The sequence below is a fragment of the Lepidochelys kempii genome, chromosome 9, assembly GCF_965140265.1.
Source record: "Lepidochelys kempii isolate rLepKem1 chromosome 9, rLepKem1.hap2, whole genome shotgun sequence".
Lineage (NCBI taxonomy): Eukaryota > Metazoa > Chordata > Testudines > Cheloniidae > Lepidochelys > Lepidochelys kempii.
The window spans coordinates 62,907,561-62,929,682 of record NC_133264.1 but is presented as its reverse complement, the minus strand read 5'-3'; the positions used below and the strand labels follow the sequence as shown (position 1 = coordinate 62,929,682).

At 45.8% G+C, this 22,122-nt stretch overlaps 1 protein-coding gene across 1 annotated transcript; it reads right to left on the bottom strand.

The window, feature by feature from the left end:
- Nucleotides 1–1,308: 1,308 nt before the first annotated feature.
- Nucleotides 1,309–15,112, bottom strand: LOC140917583 (HEPACAM family member 2-like). Its single transcript, XM_073360710.1, has 5 exons — nucleotides 14,792–15,112; nucleotides 9,575–9,904; nucleotides 8,524–8,793; nucleotides 4,268–4,333; nucleotides 1,309–4,158 (listed from the first exon to the last, which is right to left on the bottom strand). The coding sequence occupies exons 1-5, from the start codon at nucleotides 14,832–14,834 to the stop codon at nucleotides 4,130–4,132; spliced, it is 738 nt and encodes a 245-aa protein (XP_073216811.1). The 5' UTR covers nucleotides 14,835–15,112; the 3' UTR covers nucleotides 1,309–4,129.
- Nucleotides 15,113–22,122: the final 7,010 nt, after the last annotated feature.

Below are 22,122 nucleotides of genomic sequence, written 5' to 3'. Positions count from 1 at the left end.
ACCTCCTGGAACAGGTTTTAATAAATAACTATGAATTGTTAGACCATATGTAGCCCTAACATCAAATATAGAATCACAAAATTCCTCTCACACATTAGAAGCTGTCATAAAAATAAACGGAAGGGTAACCACCTTTCTGTATACAGTGCTATAAAATCCCTCCTAGACAGATGCAAAACTCTTTCACCTGTAAAGAGCTAAGATAACCTCGCTGGCACCTAACCAAAATGACCAATGAGGAGACAAGATACTTTCAAATCTGGAGTAGGGGAGAAACAAAGGATCTGTCTGTCTGTGTGATGCTTTTGCCAGGAACAGATCAGGAATGCAGTCTCAGAAACTCTATTAAGTTAGTCAGTAATCTAGCTAGAAATGCGTTAGATTTTCTTTTGTTTAATGGCTGGTAAAATAAGTTGTGCTGAATGGAATGTATATTCCTGCTTTTGTGTCTTTTTGTAACTTAAGTTTTTGCCTAGAGGGATTCTCTATGTTTTGAATCTGATTACCCTGTAAGGTATTTATCATCCTGATTTTACAGAGGTGATTCTTTTATCTTTTCTTTAATTAAAATTCTTCTTTTAAGAACCTGATTGATTTTTCATCGTTCTTAAGATCCAAGGGTTTGGGTCTGTGTTCACCTGTACAAATTGGTGAGGATTTTTATCAAGCCTTCCCCAAGAAAGGGGATGTAGGGATTGGGGGGATATTTTGGGGGAAGACGTCTCCAAGTGGGCTCTTTCCCTGTTCTTTGTTAATACGCTTGGTGGTGGCAGCATAGGGTTCAAGGACAAGGCAAAGTTTGTACCTTGGGGAAGTTTTTAACCTAAGCTGCTAAGAATAAGCTTAGGGGATCTTTCATGCAGGTCCCCACATCTGTACCCTAGACTTCAGAGTGGGGAAGGAACCTTGACAGAAGCTTTGAAAAACCCCCACACAAAATGCATTTATGGAAAGATTGCAATTTAAATTTTCTTAACTGGAGCCCAAGGCTTTGTTCCCAGCTCTGTCTCTCACTTTTTACATGGTCCGTGGCAGGTCTTCTAAACTCTGGCCAAAATTTTCACACTAGAAAATGCCTGAGTTAGGCCACGAAATAAGTAGCCATGTTTTTAGCAGATGCTAAGCACATGCCACTCCAGTGAAGTCAACTTTAGGCATGGAAAAATTATTATTTTGGTCTTAATGTGATGCTGTACTTTAATTTTGAGCCCAGTCTGCCAGTAAATTAGGAGAGGTGCTTAGAAGGGAAAAAAAATATCTTAGTTGCAAAATTAAGTTAAAATATTTTATTGAACAATTTTACAGGCACTTTTGCAGCTTTTTTTAAAAGGCACAATAAATTAGGTTAATAGCTAACACTATACTGACAATGAAATGTCTTTTTTTAAAAAAAGCATATAGGTGAGATTAAGTACAAGTTTAAATAAACACTAACAGGAAATCATTGATGGTATTGTTTCATGGGACAATAACAATAGAAGCAAACAGTGGAAGGGAGTGATAAAATATTTTCTTTATTTAGATTTAAATCTACCAATCCAAAGCTCTAGGTGCCGTTACACAATTAATTACACAATAAATACCAGTGAGTCTCAGCAGCATTAAAATTAGTTCCACAGGAACTTGGCCAGCTGGTCACCTCTCCACATTGTTTCCAGAGCCCTTATCAGAGAGATGTCTTTTGCAGCATGCCTAGGAAGTTACCAAATGTGGGCTATTTCATACCAAGAGGAGCAGGTTCCAGAGCCTTCACAGAGAATGCGCTGCCAGCTGCCGCCTCTCTTTCATAGGGATCCAGCCTGAATGCCCCTACTGACTGCAGCTCCGGCAGCATGGCATGGCGAGAGAAGCAATCCCTCAAGCAGGCCAGCGCCAAGACAGTTAGCCCTTTGTAGGTCATAACCAACACTTTAAATTCCACCAGAGACCAAGAGTCAGTCAGTGCCACTCTCCTGCTGACACAGCTACTGCCACTTGTTGGGGGTAGTTAATTATGTCGATGGGAGAGCTCTCTCTCGCCAGCATAGGGCAGCTACATGGGAGACCTTCCCGCTGTGCAGCTGCATCGGTACAACTGTCCTGCTGTAAAGTCTCTAGTGTAGACATAGCCTCAGTCTCCGACTGGTTTTAAAGTCTAGTCACCTGCGGAGTGCACTGCAGTAGTCTAATCTTGAGATGACAAAAGCCTGGATAACAGTAGCAAGGTCTGCATCCAACAGGCAAGGTCACAGCCTCCTACCCTATGATGTGCCCGGTTTATAAAAACCCCAAAAAAACAAAAAACCTGACACTGACTGGGTTACCACTGTCATATGATCAAATAAACGAATTCCCCCAGAAGAGCTGATACTACCTCTTCCACTTCTCCCAACCCTCCATCACCTCTGGGTTTGACCCTCATCCATGCTCAGCTAGACACCAGCTGAGGTGAGCGGAACTCACTGCTATGAGATATCATTAAGGCCAGGACTCAGCTTGGAAGAATTAAAAACAGTTTGGATATTTATATGGAGAACAGAAACATCCAACATTATAATAGTGAGGATTGAACACACAAGTGTTGAAATGGCTACTTCAAACCCTCCTTGACACTCAAGCCTTAATTCTTCACAGTATATGTTAATCCAACAATTGAGAGTTCAGAGACCTCCTTGGGAACGGATTGTCCCATAACTGCTTACTGCCTGGTTTCTTGCATCTCTCTCTAAAACATCTGGTTCTGCTCACCATAAAGTGCTTCATTAATTAGTCCAGAAATTGACTAGGACACTTGTAATGAAGCTGCCTTTGGTGGGACACACCTGAGCATATCAATTCAGGACAAATTGTTTAGAGCAGGGCAGTTACAGCCCCAGGTTGGTGGTTCTCCACCTCTAAGGCACATTGAACCAGCCAAACAGAAAGGACTTCAGTTTCACCCCACTGGCTAACCGTAAGTCATACAAGCAATTCCCTTAGACACTCCAGTTTCCCAGTATCACCACCAGTACCACTTATTATAGGGACAAATGGTTATGAAAACCAATGCCCCAGTAAAAGAAAAAAGCTTCTCTCGATCCCAAAGGACCAAGCCCCAGACCCAGGTCAATATACAAATCAGATCTTACCCACAAATCACGCTGTTGCCAATCCTTTAGAATCTAAAATCTATAGGGTTATTCATAAATGAAAAAAAATATAGATGAGAGCTAAAATTGGTTAAATGGAATCAATTTCATACAGTAATGGCAAAGTTCCTGGTTCAGGCTTGTAGCAGTGGTGTAATAAACTGCAGGTTCAAATCAAGTCTCTGGAGTACATCCACAGCTGGGATGGGTCATTCAGTCCTTTGTTCAGAGCTTCAGTTTGTTCAGCAAGGTTCCTCCAGAGGTCAGAAGCAGGATTGAAGACAAGATGGAGCAGGTTCCAGGGCCTTTTATATTCTCTGCCCATGGAAGGACACCCCTTTGTTCTTACTGTGGAAAAATCACAGCAGCAAGATGGAGTCTGGAGTCCCATGGGCAAGTCACATGTCCATTCAGTCTGCAGGCCGATGCCATTGTTTACATGTTAGTTTGAACATTCCCAGGAAAGCTCAGATATGGATTGGCGTCTCCCCAAATCTATTGTCAGTTAAGTGTTTCTCGATTGGGCACTTCATCTGCAAATTCCTTTCTCAAGAAGCTGACCAAATGCTTCACTGAGTCTACTTAGAATCAAAACACATTGAGATACAAGTACATAGCCAATTTTCATAACTTCAACTACAAAAATGATACACACATACAGATAGCATAACCAGCAAATCATAACCTCTTTACAGACACCTCACATGACAACCTTTGTACAATATTTGCTGTAAATATATAACAGTGGTTGCAACAATGATCTATACAGTCACAGTTTATGTCAATAACATCACAGAGAGTTCAGAGACCTCCTTGGGAATGGATTGTTCCGTAACTGCTCACTGCATGGTTTCGTGCATCTTTCTCTGAAGCATCTGGTTCTGCTCACCATAAAGTGCTTCATTAATTATTCCAGAAATTGACTAGGACATCACACAAGACATTCAAGGAAGTTCTGTTGCAAGCTCTTTTCCCCAAAAGATCCTTCTTCTGATAAAAATCAGAATTAAAAAAAAAAAAACTCATGAGCTGGATTTAAAAATGAAGAAACCTGGAGAGAGAGAGAGATTGCAACAAAATGGATGCTTGCACGTTAGAGTTAAATGAAATGATGTAAGAAAACCTAACCCCCAGTTTTAATTAGTTAAAAACCTTCTTACCAGTGACAACATAGGCAATCATACATATTCCAACTGGGAGTAGCATCCATATTCTCTTTCTGTATTCTGCAAATAGAAGTTTTAAAAATGTTTCAGATTCAACAATAGATTTTACTGAAAAATGTGAGATGTAAAATATTAAACCGTTTTGGTAACACTCTCTTTCCAAGCCAGGAAAGATATCTAGTGGCTTCTGGAGGGGATGGAACACACTCAACTCTTATTACAGTTAGACCTTAGATAAAGTAAGAAATTCTCACCACAAATCTTTAAGTATCTCTGGGCATAGATAGAACCAGACCTAATGCATCCAGTACCTTTGCCCCGCCCCTTTCCTGAGGCCCCGCCCCTGCTCACTCCACCCCCCTGCCCCATCGCTCACTCTCCCCCACCCTCACTCACTTTTACCATGCTGGGGTACAGGAGGGGGGTGAGGGCTTCAGCTGGGGGTGCAGGCTCTGGGGTGGGGCCAGGGATGTATATTTATACATGTAAATCAGGTCCTTACAAAAAGTCAAGTAGTGTAAAATGTATTTTTGGAAAAGTTTATGTGCATTCTGCATGCAAAGTTCAATAATGTTGTTGTAAACTGGGACCAAAAGTCCATTGTTAACAATTTATTGATAGCCTTGCTACCAGTGCTTCACAATTTCAGTTTAAAAGGTATATATATATATATATATATATATATGTTTGCCTGTTTATGGATATGGATGTAAAAATAAGCTAGATAGCACTGCGCAAGAATCTGGACATATTTGCAAAAGCCCCTCTCACAGGAGACCAGGGTGAGAGCTCGTATACACTAAGTGATATTTTCTCCACACCTCCAAATATTTTTCAAAAAGTTCTTTGAAGTTTTCCTGTTTGCACAGCTTTACATTTTAGTAATGTAAGTTCTAGATATCGCAAATGCTTTCTCCATTCGTTAAGAGGGTAATTATGAATAGTAAAAGAGTAATAATACAACTGTGACATTGCACTCCATATGTTTTATGGAAATATGCTTATGAGTGTGAATATGATGTAACTGGAATATGCTTTATGCAAAAGGTCTCTTGTAAGGTATCATAAAAGTCTAAAACCTACTGAATATATTCCTCCTATTTCTATGTATGTATCATTCTTGTATCTGAAGTTAGAAATATGAAGTATAATTCTGAGGTCCTATTGTAATTATACAAAGTATAGGCCATTAATGGTGGCTTAGAATCTTGATGGCGCCCATTGACTAGGGCAACTGGTTGTGAATGAGTTTATTTACCTGCAAGCCTTCCTGTGTACTGTTGTAGGAGCAGCAGTGATCTGTATGCTATGTATGATTATGCTATGTATAACCTCTATGCTGAAAAGGTCTCTTACACTCCCCCCGCTCCCCCCGTTTTGTCTCCTCTCCCTCTTTGAATACCTGTGAAGTGGCTTTCCCTCTCCCCCTCCCCCTCCCTCCTGGAATGCTTGTGGGATGAATGGGCTGCTTCAGAAGAGCTCCAAGGTAGACAAGGTGTCTGGGACTCTAATTAGGCAGTGATCACACACCCAATGCATGGACACTGCCTGAGGTGGAGTGTGACCAACCAGATGCGGCCAAGTTATCTCTAGTTGCAGGCCATGAGGAGCAGGTCCTTAAAAGGGGAAGTGGCCATGTGCTCAGGAGTGCACTCATAAACTTGTACCTCCCATGAAGGCCCTTCGCCCAGACCACCTGGCCAGTGTTCTGCTGCATTGCATTCCATCATGCCTTGGAAAGACTTACTTTCATCACACCATCCATTGCTGTGCTGTGGAACACTTACCTTGAAGGATCCTGACATCTCCAGTGCCGTGCCTGTCCGGGGAGTGTGAGTATGTGAGCATGACCCCGCCCCCTTTTCTTTTGAGCTTAGCTATCAGAATAATAGCTCTTTCTGCCAAATTCTGGTGAGTCATTAGTCCTCCCTAAGCTTACTAGCTGGCCCAATTTCAGGTAACGTGTACATGTGGGCCAGCCCGTGGGTAATGAAGAATAAGGTCTTACAGGACATGTGACCATGTCATGTGATACCAGAATCCATCTTAAATCTGGTACTTTTCCATTTAGAAGGAGGGGTGAGGACCCAGAGAGACAAAAGATTCCTGCCTTTTGCCAAAGCTATAAAAAGGGGATGGAACAGAAAAAAGGAGGCTGCCAGTCATGAGAAAGCCCCTGCTTTCCACCTGAGATATCTGCTGGAACTAACAAGGACTGTAACATGGGAAAGGATTGGGCCCAGACTAGGAAGGAGTCTAGTCTGTGAAAGAAGCTTATTGGAACATCTCTGAAGGTTAGATATTACCTGTAATCAGTTTCTTAATGTATTAGGCTTAGACTCGCATGTTTTTGCTTGGTGACTTACTTTGTTCTGTCTGTTACTACTTGGAACCACTTAAATCGTACTTTCTGTATTTAATAAAATCACTTTTGTTTATTAATAAACCCAGAGTAAGTGCCCCACCACAGAGCCCACACCCCCAGCCAGAGCTTTCACCCCCCACAGCACCCTCAACCCTCAGCCCCTCCCACACCCCAAACCCCTCATTCCCAGCCCCAGACAGAGCCCTCACCACCTACACCCCTACTCTTGCCCTGAGCCCCTTCCATACCCCAAACCCCTCATCTGCAGCCACACCCCACAGACCTCACCCCACAGACCTCACCCCTGCACCCCCTCCCATGCCCAAATTCCCTCCCAGAGCCTGCACCCTGCACCCCAATCCTCTGCCCCAGCCTAGGGCCTGCACCCCAGACCTCCTCCTCCACCCAAACTCCCTCCCAGAGCCTGGGGCAGGTAGGGGCGTGGAGTTTGGGCGGGGGTGGGTTCTAGGCACCACCAAAATTTCTGCAAACCTGCCACCCCTGCAAATTCAGCAAGGAGAAGGCAGAGGGCTCTGTCCTAGACAGCAGGAGCTCTATCCCAGGGAGCAAGACTCCGACCACGGGTTTTGTTATTCTGGATTCCTCACCTGGGAATTCTGCAATCTTGGAATAGGTTGGACTTGCAGCAGCAGCACTGAGTTGCTTCACAGCAAGGCCGGACCAGACTAGCAAAGTCACACACAACAGGACCATATAGCTGCAAATCTCAGCAGAACCTGCAGTGCTGACTCCTACCTGTTGTAGGCCTTGCTGGAGCCCTAGGCATAACTAGCGTGTGAACCAGAGCAGGCCCTGCCTTAGCAAAACACCACCACACTTGGTATTAGTTAACACCAAGGAAGCATATTCCTGAGTGCAGAGGATGGTACACAAAAAAGCCACAGATCTCTCAATTAACTATGTAAACACATTCCTAAGAGATGGTACAAGAACACACCGATCCCTCATATGATAAGGAGGGGATGACAGCATAAGGGTGTTTTGTTCACACTAGTGGGTACAAGGATAAGGGTGGTAACTAACACCATCTGGGGAGTAATACATAACTTGTTTGTATCAATGTATAAAAGCAGAAGTCATAGGAGGGGCATCTTTGCCCAGCCGAGGGGACAGCATCCGGGTGAGCTGACTGAGCACGTACCATTGTTGCGGGATATATGGTGTTAGTGTACCTCTAGCTCCTATGGGGGACTATGAACCTGACTGAATGCCTTCACCACTGAACCGAGCCTGTGGTCTTTCTTATGAACAACACTGAGGTCTGCTGAATCAGCAAGCTGCGTCCTCTGCTGGTGGAGCTCCAAGAACAGCAGCACTGAGCAGTCGTAACAACTCAGCAGCCTTAACAACATTCCTCAACACTTGCCACCACCCACCTGCTCCAGTCCAGAGAGGAAAGCACCCCCTCCCCTTTGGATGTATAATTTGGACCATGCGTGAGGCGGTTCCATATATCACAGGACTCTATTGCAAGTAGGGAAGAGCCAACTGCCAAGGTGACCAGGGAGGTTACACTTTAGTGTCCTATTGCTGGAAGTAGGAATCCAGCCCTGGCTAGGGGCTTGAGCCATGGTTTTATTTATTTTATAAACTAGACTGAACCTAGCCATTCTAGGTGCCAGTGGCAGCAACAAGAGGGTTACACTTACATGATCATGTTGTCCTTAATGGTACAACCATGAAAGCAAATGGCACTGGTCTGCCTGGGAATGTAATTCATGTCATGGTAGTTCTAATCTAATCTACTTGATTTGTTGATGGTGAAATCCATTTGTTCCACTGTAAATAGTGCAAGATACGTTAAATAAATCCTAAATAACAGACAGAACACACTAAAAATGCAACAGTGAGACAAGGAACTTACGTTGAACAGGTAGCTCCAGGGAAACTTCATGCCAGTTGACCTCATTACTGACATTACAACTATAGGAGCCTTTGTCAGACCAGGTAGTGTTTAGTATGAGTAACACACTGTTATTCTGAGAGAGCTGGTAATGGCTTTCTATAGGGAGGGGCTTCCCATCCTTCTTCCACTGATATTTAGCCACTTTCTCAACTGATGTGCTGCACACCAGCTCAGTGCTAAGGCCGATCAAGGACAAGTTGCTCCAGAGTTCCGGCTGGGACACGGGCTCTAGATGAAAAGAAGCAATTATTTCACTGCCCTGCTGATAAGACTTCATTCACTTCCCCTTTAAATCAATGGATGTCTTACAGTGGGATTTGGATTAGGACCAGCATGAGTTTTACAATTAAGAGTTTGGGTAAAAATCTTAAAAGTGCCTAAGTGATTTGGCAATTCTAAGGGTACGTCTACACTGCAATTGGGTGTATAACTGCAGCATATGTAGATGTAACAAGGTAGTTCAGGTACTGATAGCAGGGAAACCATAGCAGCATGGGCTTCAGTACAGGCAAGCCACCTGAGTAATTACCCAGGCAGGTTTGTATAGCCCACGCTGAAGTCAGCTTCACTGCTATCAGTATCTGAGCTGGCTAGGGTATAGCTACATATGCTGCAGTCACACACCCTGATTGTTGGGTAGACATATCCTTGGTCTCACTGAAAGTCAAATGGAGAGTCCTACTGAAAGTCAAACTTTTAGAAAATTGAACTTTTTTTTTTTTTTTAAAGGGAAGCTTTTCTACTCCTGGTGCAAGTGAAAACTCCTAGAGTAGCTGCAGCTTTCTGGTACCATTCCTCAGTGAATTGCAACCGACAATGATATTCTGCCAGGAATGTTTTTCAGTCTTGCCCGTACTGAAGAACAGCACTAACAAGAGGCCGAGTTCTTCCAGGGCACTGATTCTGAAAGGTGCTGTCTATACAGATTAAAATAGAACCAGAAGAGTTCAGATGAGACCAATAATAGAGTAATAGGAGTTCCATTTTATCATCATCTTCTCTGACTTACCAACAACTTCTAGTTGGATGGATCTCTCATTTTGCTTCTTCATGTTTATTATTAGGGTATAGATCCCACTGTCATTCACTTTTAATCTACAGATCTGGAGAGATCCATTTGACTTCTGGAAAAGAAATCGGTCTTGGTCCACAACGTCAGGAAAACTGGAGTTATTGACATGATAAATCACGAGGTACTGCTCAGAAAATTTCCACTGCATGAGGCTAACACCCTGCAACTGATCCAGTCCAGGGAGCATAATGCAGGATCCTGCAGCAGCAGTCATCTTCTCTCCTGGGGTCCCAGCTATGACGGAACACCATGAAATCAACCATGCTACTGCAAGAGAAAAAACAAGCAGCTCTTGTTTGGTTTATTGTCGTCTGTAGTTACACCAGTATAAAACCAGTTCAAGAGAAAGCAGAATCAGGGCCTGAATAATTATTACCGCTGCAGAGCCAGGAGTGAAAATAAAAAATAATCACTTCAACGGAGACACTGAATTTATGGTCTACTACAACAATCTGCAATCCATTAACCCCCCTTTTTGTCCTAGGATTACAAAGGTATTAACCGGCCACCCTATCTGAATGGTCATTTACAATGGGTGCTCTACAGAATACAGAATAATGTATTCGTTACACACTACACACCCTCAGGTCCCTCCATCTGTAAAACCATGCTCCCTTACTGTGACTCTATGGTGAGGAATTCAGCTGTATTAGAAAGCTCTACAAATACCTGAAATAACTTTTCCTAAATACAGGCACTAATTCAGGAAGTCACCTTGTTCAGAGTAAGCACATGCTGAAAATTAAGCATGTGCTTTCCTGAATCAAGGCATCATTTCTTTATTTATCCTAGGCAAGATTGTATAGGTGGCAAAGTCTAATATATGACCTGGGACTCTACTATAATATCCACAGATCAGATTGGTTAAAAATAGTTTCCCCACTCATAACTGGGCTGTATTTTAAGGTAAAATAACTCAAAGTCTCCGAGAGGTACACACAAATGCTTAGTACCTTTAGGACGGTCTCTCTAATCAAATCATGGTCCCATTTTTAACCCTGATGGGGAGTGAGATATCTGGCTTTAAACTACTCACCGGATCATCTAGTCTGACCTCCTGTAAATCACAGGCCACCAACACCACCCAGCCCCTGCATACTAAATCCAACAACCAAAATGAGACCAAAGCATTACAGCCCCCAGGAGACTAGACTATAATGTGCCACAGGCAGAGCATAGGTGGGACCAAGGTGCACCAGTGCCAAAGCCCCTGCAATGGCAGGGAAATGATTAAGTAAGATATATCCAGATAATCCAAGCAAGTGACCCACATGTTGCCGAGGTCCCACGGAATGCCCCAAGGTAAGCCTCACTTCAGTACCAGGCAAATTGGTTGGAACTATCGTAAAGAACAAAATTGTCAGACACAAGGATGAACATAATTTGTTGGGAAATAGTCAACATGGTTTTTGTAAAGGGAAATCATTCCTCACCTATCTACTAGAATTCTTTGAGGGGGTCAACAAGCATGCAGACAAAGGAGATCCAGTGGATATAGTGTATTTAGATTTTCAGAAAGCCTTTCACAAGATCTCACACCAAAGGCTCTTAAGCAAAATAAGCAGTCATGGGATAAGAGGGAAGGTTCGTTCATGGAGTGATAACTGGTTAAAAGATAGGAAACAAAGGGTAGGAATAAATGGTCAGTTTTCAGAATGCAGAGAGGTAAATAGTGGTGTCCCCCAGGGATATGTACTGGGCCCAGTCCTATTTAACATATTCATAAACTATCTCAAAAAAGGGGTTAACACTGAGGTGGCAAAATTTGCAGATGATAACTAGCTTGAGTAGTTCTGTAAGTCCCAGGCAGACTGCGAAGAGCTACAAAAGGATCTCACAAAACTGGGTGACTGGGCAACAAAATGGCAGATGAAATTTAATGTTGATAAATGCAAAGTAATGCACATTGGAAAACATAATTCTAACTATACATATACAATGATGGGGTCTAAATTAGCTGTTACCACTCAAGAAAGATCTTGGAGTCATTGTGGATAGTTCTGTGAAATCATCCACTCAATGTGCAGTGGCAGTCAAAAAAGCAAACAGAATGTTGGGAATCATCAAAAATGGGATAGATAATAAGACAGAAAATATCAGATTGCCTCTATATAAATCCATGGTACACCCACACCTTGAATACTGCATCCAGATGTGGTCACCCCATCTCAAAAATGATATATTGGAATTGGAAAAGGTTCAGAAAAGGGCAACAAAAACTATTAGGGGTATAGGACAGCTTCCGTATGAGAAGAGATTAATAAGACTGGGACTTTTCAGCTTGGAAAAGAGGTGACTAAGGGGGGATATGATAGAGGTCTATAAAATCATGAGTGGTATAAAGAAAGTAAATAAGGAAGTGTTATTTATCCTTCTCATAATACAAGAATAAGGGGCCACCAAATGAAATTAATAGATAGTAGGTTTAAAACAAACATAAGAAAGTATTTTCTCACGCAACGCACTGTCAACCTCTGGAATTCCTTGCCAGAGGGTGTTGTGAAGGCCAATACTATAACGGGGTTCAAAAGGGAGCTAGATAGATTCACAGAAGATAGCCATTGATGAACCTATCAGCCAGGATGGGCAGGAATGGTATCCCTAGCCTCTGTTTGCCAGAAGCTGGGATTGGGTGATAGGGCATGGATCACTTGATGATAACCTGTCTGTTCATTCCCTTTGGGACATCTACCATTGGCCACTGTCAGAGGACAGGATTCTGGGCTTGATGGACCTTTGGTCTAACCCAGTATGGCCGTTCTTATGTTCTTAAGGTCATTGCCAATCTGCCCTGGTGGAAATATCCTTCCCAATCCCACATACATTGACCAGTTAGACCCTGAGCACACAAGTAACACCAAGTCAGCCAAGCACCTGAGAGAGAGAATGCTTGGTGCCCACTCAGAGCCCTGGACCTCCCCATCTGAACTCCCATCTCCAGCTGCGGCCATCTCTGATGCTTCAAAGGAAAGGAAATTTGAAAACAAAACAAAACCAGAATACATGAGGGGATGGGGTGGATACCTTCCTGACCCCTGCAGGTGTGGCTAAAAATCCTGAAGCATGCTTTTAGACACATAAAACAAACCAGAATTGCTATGCCCTACCCCCTGCCCATCACGAGCAACTCCATCGTACAACTGCACTAATACATTTGTCAAGCTCTCTCTTAAAACTAATTAAGTTGTTTGCCTCTCATTGGTCAAGGATTGAATATTCCCCATCCTGGATGGAAGAAATTCCTCACTGCGAAAGGATAGAAAGGAATTTCAGTGGCTGACTGTTTAAATGCCAACTGTAGCTGCTCAAAAGTTTTGATATTAGAAGCGGTCCCGGTGCACAGAGTGCAAGAGGAGTGACATTTATTGTGAGAATCCAGTTTTTCACATTTGTGCCACTACCACGTGTGATACTTATATCTAGGCATCTATATCTACATCCAAACACACTTGGCTGTAATACCCATTTAATAAGTTGCACAAGTTCAAATCTCAGAGCAAATTTCAAGACATGACCAAATTTGAAAACAAAAACACACACACCCAGCCACACAAAAACTTCTCCATCTTTCCACAAAGTGGTGTTTTAACCTCACCACAGCTACGCTGGTATAAGATGTAGGATAGGCAGTTTTTAGTCCTGGACCAGCAACAGATTTAGGAGAGATTTTCAAAGACACAAAGGGCAGCTGGCCTCTGAACGTCCCACTGAAAATCCAATGCAGGGAGAGAAATAGATGCTTTACCTCATTTGGGAGCTGCAAATTGCATAAAGGCCCAGGGTGCAGACCTTTTGCATGGAAGCAGTTCTTACACATGCAAACCATCCCATTGTCCTCAGTGGTGTTTCTTTTGGACTACTCCTGGGACTAAGTTTCAGAGTAGCAGCCACGTTAGTCTGTATTCGCAAAAAGAAAAGGAGGACCTTGTGGCACCTTAGAGACTAACAAATTTATTTGAGCATAAGCTTTCGTGAGCTACAGCTCACTTCATCAGATGCTCATGAAAGCTTATGCTCAAATAAATTCGTTAGTTTCTAAGGTGCCATAAGTCCTCCTTTTCTTCATGGGACTAAGGTTTATCAGGATTGAGCCTTTAATTTCTAACCCTGGTTCAATCACAAAATATCTGCCCTTTAAAAAAATCACAGCATGATTATGCAGACTGGTAAACCAAACTCAGGTTATTTAGGGAGGTTTATAAGATGTATCAACTGCCCTTTCCTTCTGCTCCTGAAGTGTGTACAGTTTAGCTCGTGGCACTAGGAGAAAAACTGGCACTGCAGACAGAAGGGCATGAGAAATAACAGCAACAGCATTTAAAAAAAAAAAAAAAACCTTCTCTGAAACAGCTTTTCTGGGCCAGCCTGCAGTACGTACAAAGGCTTCGATGGCGTGGGAGGTTTGGTATGAAGATTTCTTGGCGTCGTCTTTGAGGAGTAATGGGAGGACACCTGACTCAGGGAAGGACTGGGCTAGGCCACACCACAGAACCCTTTTAAAGACCCCAGCAACCCACAGACCCCCTGGAAGAAAAGGCAGCTTTGCAGAAAAAGTTCTAGGCTTCACCACTGAGGCCCAGCCACCTTCCCCACTGCGAGCAACTCCCCTACAGCGGGCAGGTTCAGACCTCACAGCACAAGTCGGTTACTGGCACGCAACAGCCCTTCACCGCAACCCGTTCTGGGCCAGGCCCCGCTGGCCTGGTCTACACGCCTGAGGCGCCACTGGATGTCAATGGCCGCGGAGGGCTCTCCATGCCCGGGGGTAGGGCTTGCAGGGAAGAGGCAGCTGCAGCTGATGCCAACAGCAAGCTGCAGCCCAAAACGCTCCAACCCCCCGCCCCCCGCCCCCGGGACAGATCCTGCTCCCCTCACTGACCCTTGGCAGCCAGCGCTGGGGCTGGGAGGGGGCGTACGACAGACCTGACAAAAAGAATTTAATCAAGATCTGCCAGGGCCGGGTTTGCCAGAGCATCGAGCTCTGCGCCACAAGGGGCCGGGCCACAGGCGCTGCAAAACAGCCCCACTCCCGCCTTGGACTTTCCCGTCGGTCCCTCGCGACCCTTCCCCTCCACCCCCACCCCAGCGCTGCCCGCCAGCATCCGCTCCTCGCGCCGGGCTGTGAATGCCGCGCGCCCCCCCCCCGCAGCTCACCTGAGAGCGGCGCCCGCAGCCCCGCGCCCCGCAGCGCGCGCATGGCCGGAGCGCGGGCCCGGCCGGCGGAGAGACTCGCGGGCACTAAATCAGACGCTCCTGCCGCCTGGGCTCGGGGATCAACCAACGCTGCCGCACGCTCACGAGTAATCCCCTCACAAACGTTTCTCAGGCACGGTGCGAAATGCCAAGGAATTCGGGGGGGGGGGGGGGTTAACCTGCCAGATTCAGGCGCTGTTCAAAACACCTGCTGCCCCAAGTCGATGCGAGTCAGTCACACCCCCAGGCAGCGTGCTGATATCCAACCCCGTGTTGCTCCCTTGTCCCTGACGAGTTTCTGATCAGAAACAAACTCCAAGCTGCCCACACCTTCTCCCCCCCAGTAAATTCATACGCTCCCTGGCTGTTGATTTCAGTATCGAAACAGGACTCTCCTGTTCCTGGCAGTAGGCGTTCAGCTGAAATTAACTCACCTAGGTTAGGCTGGAGTTGAAGATTAAAATAAACTAAATGGATTAGTTTGTGTGTCCTAAAGTTTAAGCACAGAAGGGCAGGGCCGGATTAACCTTTTGTGGGCCTGGCACCAAACATATTTGTGGGTCCCCGTTTAGGCAAGGGAGCATGGTGTGGGGAGGTCAGACCCCAGACCGAGGGGCCAGCCAGGGGCCTGGCATGGCAGGGGTGGCCCCGCTCCGCCCAATGCGAGTGCACTTTTTACAAACTGGCAGTTGCCAGACTCACAGTGGCCCTGTGATGCCAGCATCCCCCTTCCCCTCGGGGGGCGGCCCTACCATGCCACAGAGACCCCCACCCAACACCCCCCCCCCACGACTCCCTATGACCATAGCCTCCCAGACCCACTAGGTCCAGCGCTCCCCCAGAAATGCACAGCGCCCTGCACAATATTACCCCTGCGCAGCACTCCTCTGCCCAAAGCCCCACCATAACTGCCCAGCACCCCCCACAGAACTCCCACTCCCAGTTGCCCCAACACACACATCTTCCCTGCCGCCTCACAACCCAGCACACACACATACCCCCCAGACTCCCCACAGGCCTAGAGCCAGAGGTGCACTAGGGTCCTGCCAGAGGGCAGAGAGAAGCAGGGGGGTGGGGCGAGGGGGCGTAGAGGAGTTCTCTGCCAGCTGGCAGGCAAGCCAAGAGGAGCAAGTAGTGGGCAGGGGGAGGAGAGGATCTCGCGGCACAGTGCAAGTGGAGTAGGCCGGGGACCCTTCTGAGCATGGGCCTGGCTCCATGGAGCCACTGGCGTCATTGTAAACCTGGCACTGCAGAATGGACCACCAAATATCATCTTGTCTGACCTCCCCCATATCACAGGCCACCCACAACACCCAGTACCTGCACAGTCAACCCAACAACCAAAATTAGACCACAGTATTACAGCAGCCAGGAGACTAAGGTAATATGTCTCCAGAAATTGTGTGTTCATAAAGGCAAGAAATATGTAAGGGAGGTGGGCAAAATTAAAATGAAAAAAAAAAAAGGACCTAGATTCTGGGCCTATAGATTGCATTGGGGGCCGATGCTGCTCCATATAGTTTTAAAGGGGTGAAAGTGAAAGCATTTTATGGGGCAATTTGGGGAGCACAGGATGTTGAAAATGCTTGCAGGAAAAGGGTAAATCAAAATTATTCCCTGGGGACAATCTGAGATCCCCTGTGTATGCATCCGATGAAGTGAGCTGTAGCTCACGAAAGCTTATGCTCAAATAAATTGGTTAGTCTCTAAGGTGCCACAAGTACTCCTTTTCTTTTTGTGATTAGGAGTTGCCCAATCGTCCTTCAGCAATCACCCAGCACTTCCATTTAAGGCAGTAATTTTGGGGTTTATGTTCACCGCACAATTAACTCCAGTGTTGCCAGGCACAATAACCCTTAATTTAAGTGGAGAAGTGCTTACTGGATTAGGATTTAGGAAACCTGGGGTCAATTCCCTGCATGGCCACAGACTTCCTGTACTGGGCAAGACCTTGGGCAAGTCTCTTAGCGCCTCAGTTTCCCATCTGTAAAATTAGGATAATAATAGCACTTCCCTGCATCCCAGGGAGGATAAATACATCAAAAGATTGTGAAGGTTCTTTGAGAGCTACAGTTCAGAAGAGCCATATATGAGCTAGGTATTATTATTTTAACTTGAGTTTGTTGTCTTACCAAGTGTGAGGTCAGTCTAACGAGACAATTCAATCGACAGCAGGATACCAAGGGAGGAAAAATAACTTTTCAAGTGGGAATGAGAGTGGCCCATTTCAGACAGTTGACAAGAAGGTGTGAGTAACAGTAGGGGGAAATTAGGTTTAGGTTTTGTAATGACCCGACCACTCCCAGTCTTTATTCAGGCCTAATCTGATGTTGTCCAGTTTGCAAATTAATTCTAGTTCTGCAGTTTAATGTTGGAGTCTGTTTTTGAAGTTTTTTTGTTGAAGAATTGCCACTTTTAGGTCTGTTATTGAGTGACCAGGGAGACTGAAAGGTTCTCCCACTGGTTTTTGAATGTTATGATTCCTGATGTCAGATTTGTGTCCATTTATTCTTTTGCGTAGAGATTGTCCGGTTTGGCCAATGTACATGGCAGAGGAGCATTGCTAGCACATGATGGCATATATCACATTGATAGAGGTGCAGGTGAATGAGCACCTGATGGTATAGCTGATGTGGTTAAGTCCTAAGATGATGTCCCTTGCATAGATATGTGGACAGAGTTGGCAATGGGGTTTGTTGCAGGGTTTGGTTCCTGGGCTGGTGTTTTTGTTGTGTGGTGTGTAGTTGCTGGTGAGTATTTGCTTCAGGTTGGGGGGCTGTCTGTAAGTGAGGACTGGCCTGTCCCCCAAGGTCTGTGAGAGTGAGGGATCGTCCTTCAGGATAGGTTGTAGATCCTTGATGATGTGCTGGAGAGGTTTTAGTTGGGGCTATAGGTGACGGCCAGTGGTGTTCTGTTACTTTCTTTGTTGGGCCTGTCTTATCGTAGGTGACTTCTGGGTACCCTTCTGGCTCTGTCAATCTGTTTCTTCACTTCACCAAGTGGGTACTGTAGTTGTAAGAACACTTGACAGAGATCCTGTAGGTGTTTGTCTCTGTCTGAGGGATTGGAGCAAATGCAGTTGTATCTTAGAGCTTGGCTGTAGACAATGGATCATGTGATGTGGTCTGGATGAAAGCTGGAGGCATGTAGGTAAGTATAGCAGTCGGTAGGTTTCCGGTATAGGGTGGGGTTTATGTGACCATCACTTATTAGCACTGTAGTGTCAGGACTGGTGCAAGGATATTTTGCGCCCTAGGTGAAACTTCCACCTTGCACCCCGCCCCTCCTCCTTCCCTCCCCCCGGAGCATCGCTTATTATAAACTTTCAAAAATGAGTACTACATAAAGTGGCATTGTTCATTAGAATTAATATGTTTGGCTTGAAAATTTATTAATTTCATTATTTAGTCTATATATTTAATGAAAATAAAGGGCTTTGGGTCTCCTGCATGTGGCTAGAGTCCCTCCTGCTCCCCACCCCCCCATTTCCCCATGGATCTGGAAAGGGCTGTTTTGGGGATCAGAGCACAGAGCTGGGAGTTGGGATCTGGCTTCTATTCTCCACCCTGGCACCAACTCACTGGATGACTTCAGACAAGTTACTTCCCCGTTCTGGGCTTCAGCTCCCCCCAGCATTAAGGTGTGAAATGGTTCCTTGCTTCTGGGCTGGAAAGTGCAATGCAGGCGGGAGAGGGTGTCTGAAGGTCTGTCTTCCCCACAGGTGTGAGGTGAGGACAGAGTTTCAGCCTCCATCATGACTGTCCTGGTTACTTTACTCTGCCCCACGCCAGTCGCTGCTGAAGCCCCTTACTCAGAGAGCTCTGGCCCAGGGCAGAGGCGTCAGTGTCATTCTGGGCCTGATTTTCAGAGATGCTGAGCACCTGCGGTTCCCCCAATGTCTGTGAGAACTCCAGGGTTCTCAGTACTTCTGAAATTCAGGGCACTTTATTTCGAATGCTGGGCTAGGACTGAGCCTGCAAAGGCAGGTCCAGATACTTCCCTCAATCCACAGCAGATCTCCCATCAATCACAATACAAGCAATCAGGAGAATGATGAGGGGCAGTTGGCCCAGTGCTGGGAGTAGAGAGGATATGGCCCTAATGTGGTCACTAAACTTCTACCTAGGAAAGTTACTGGTGCATCTACTGTCATTCAGTAGGAGAACAAAGATCTCTTAGGTGCTGCAGCCTGCCCAGGGTTCAGCTACACTTAACCTGAGTTGCTCGCAGACTTGCAGTGGTTGTGTACCACGCGACTGGTCACCCATGTTACATGAAAATCTGGCTCCGACGGTGTCGTAATTAGACTTAATAGTTACTGCCACATTTCCTAGAGCTGTTGTCCCAGGCTTGCTGCAGACTCAGGCAGACAGAACTGTGTCGGCTAGACGCCCATCACCTTTGGAAGATTTTCTTTGTAGCCATAAGGGCTCGAGGCAGCCGGGTTTCTTCACTGAAAACTTGCAGTGTGCTGCCCCTGAATCCCAGATTAATACCTTGTGTGGACAGGTGCAGAGCTCAGGGCTTGAAGGCCTCTGGTCTAACGGTCTGAGCCAGCGCAGAAGTAGGAGCCTCAGTCTCCTGTGTTCAAAGCAGGACTCCAACAATGACTCCCTGGGTGACCTTGGGCAAGTCATGTCTCTGTTCTCTGCCTAAGTTTCCCCAAAATGGGGCTCTATTTACCTGCTCCACAGGGCTGCAGGGACGGATGGAGATGAAGGCTTGGAAGGTGGCACGTGCTGAGGACAGTTACACTTTTGCAGCTCTTTAACCCTGTATCCTCTGGCAGGGCCATGATCCGCCCCTGCAGGTGGACCAGTGGCCACAGTCTCCTCTTCCTTTCCCCCATCCCTGCCCCCCCTCCCGCCGCTGCATTGCTGTCAATAGGGCCAGCTGCAGGCGGACTGATGTCACCCGCTCCGATCTGCAGCCGGCAGCCCTTGGGCAGCAGCCGCTGCTGCGGCAGGGGGTCCGGGACTGCCAGAGCCGGAGGGAGCGGGCTAGGGAGCAATGTGGCAGCCTGGGGACTCGGGAAGGAGGCGGCTCCGGGCTGGCGGGGGGGTGCAGGTGGGCAGTGATGTGAGGCGTGGCAGAGGGAGGCGGCGGGGCCTGCAGTTGCAGAGGACTCCCACAGAGGTAGGTGCTAACGCAGCTGCGAGCGGCCCGTCCCCCCACCGGGAGCAACAATGTAAAAAAAAAAAATTGGGGGGCATTGCTTTTTGGCGCCCCCAAATCTTGGCACCCTAGGCGGCCACCTAGTTCGCCTAGTGGTTACACTGGCCCTGAGTGTCTAGGAAGTGGACCTTTTGTGTGGACTGGTCCAAGCTGAGGTTGATGGTGGGGTGGATTTGTTGAAATCTTGGTGGAATTCCAAGATTTGGATTTGGGAGGTGTGTCATAAATATAAAGGGAAGGGTAAACCCCTTTGAAATCCCTCCTGGCCAGGGGAAAGCTCCTCTCACCTGTAAAGGGTTAAGAAGCTAAAGGTAACCTCGCTGGCACCTGACCAAAATGACCAATGAGGAGACAAGATACTTTCAAAAGCTGGGAGGAGGGAGAGAAACAAAGGGTCTGTGTCTGTCTGTATGCTGGTCTTTACCGGGGATAGACCAGGAATGGAGTCTTAGAACTTTTAGTAAGTAATCTAGCTAGGTATGTGTTAGATTATGATTTCTTTAAATGGCTGAGAAAAGAATTGTGCTGAATAGAATAACTATTTCTGTCTGTGTATCTTTTTTGTAACTTAAGGTTTTGCCTAGAGGGGTTCTCTATGTTTTTGAATCTAATTACCCTGTAAGATATCTACCATCCTGATTTTACAGGGGGGATTTCTTTATTTCTATTTACTTAGACTTTTAATAAAAAAATAGTCTTGTAAAAAACTGAATGCTTTTTCATTGTTCTCAGATCCAAGGGTTTGGGTCTGTGGTCACCTATGCAAATTGGTGAGGCTTTTTATCCAACATTTCCCAGGAAAGGGGGGGTGCAAGTGTTGGGACAATTGTTCATTGTTCTTAAGATCCAAGGGTCTGGGTCTGTAGTCACCTAGGCAAATTGGTGAGGCTTTTTACCAAACCTTGTCCAGGAAGTGGGGTGCAAGGTTTTGGGAAGTATTTTGGGGGGAAGGACGCGTCCAAACAGCTCTTCCCCAGTAACCAGTATTAGTCTGGTGGTGGTAGCGGCCAGTCCAAGGACAACGGGTGGAATATTTTGTACCTTGGGGAAGTTTTGACCTAAGCTGGTAAAGATAAGCTTAGGAGGTTTTTCATGCAGGTCCCCACATCTGTACCCTAGAGTTCAGAGTGGGGGAGGAACCTTGACAGCCTTGTCTTTGCTTATAGTTTTACAGCATGATAACAAATGTGCAATAACTATCTCCTTGTATAATAAACAACAAAATAAACCAAAAAACCCACATCTGTCCGTGAAAGTCAAGTTGGGAAAGAATGTGACTGTCTGGGATCAGATATATTTCCTTGTTTAAAAAACAAAAACACAACAAAAAAACCCGCACACATATATGGAAGAAAAGGAGAGTGTGGGCTCACTTTTTTTACAATTTTTCCAGCCTGATGATTGTCAGAATTCTCTGACAATTTTATTTACTGCCTCTTTTCACTCTCCTGTGTTGTTCTAACTCAGTTTTTCCCATAGTAACAATTGATTAAGAGCAAAAAGAAATCTTTTAACTATCCCTATAGGGACTCAGGAGCTATGAAGGCATATAGATAGATAGATAGATAGATATACTTAATTTCCCCAGCATGGCTGGAGCTATCAAAATGCTACATCTACCTGCTGATATAGCCCAGCTTCACCCATTTACAGCTTCTTCATCACACAGAGAATAAACACTTCTCACAATAGCACACTGTCACGTGATTTCTGTGATGATTTCACAGGACACAAAAAGTAGAATCCAGTCCGGTGTAAAGCTTCTTTTATTTTAATCCATAAACCACCTCTGAAGGCCCAGATGGTTCTCCTGTCAAACCCAAGAGATTCATAGGAAAGACACACACACACCCTGCCCCCTCATATCTTTATGCGTTATATAAGTGAGCAGCAGCACCTCAGTCAGTAAAACACATAAGCATGTGCTTAAATCTAAGCGTCAGTAATCCCAGTGGAGCCATGGGAGGACTCAAGCACTTGCCTAAAGTAGGCCAGCAGCAGAACCATGGATAGAACCCGTGTCTCCTGAGTCTCGCTCTTGTGCTCTACCCACTAGGCCCTGCTGCTGCCCCTGCAACTAATTCAAGGTAGTGGGACTCCTCCAATACGAATAGCAC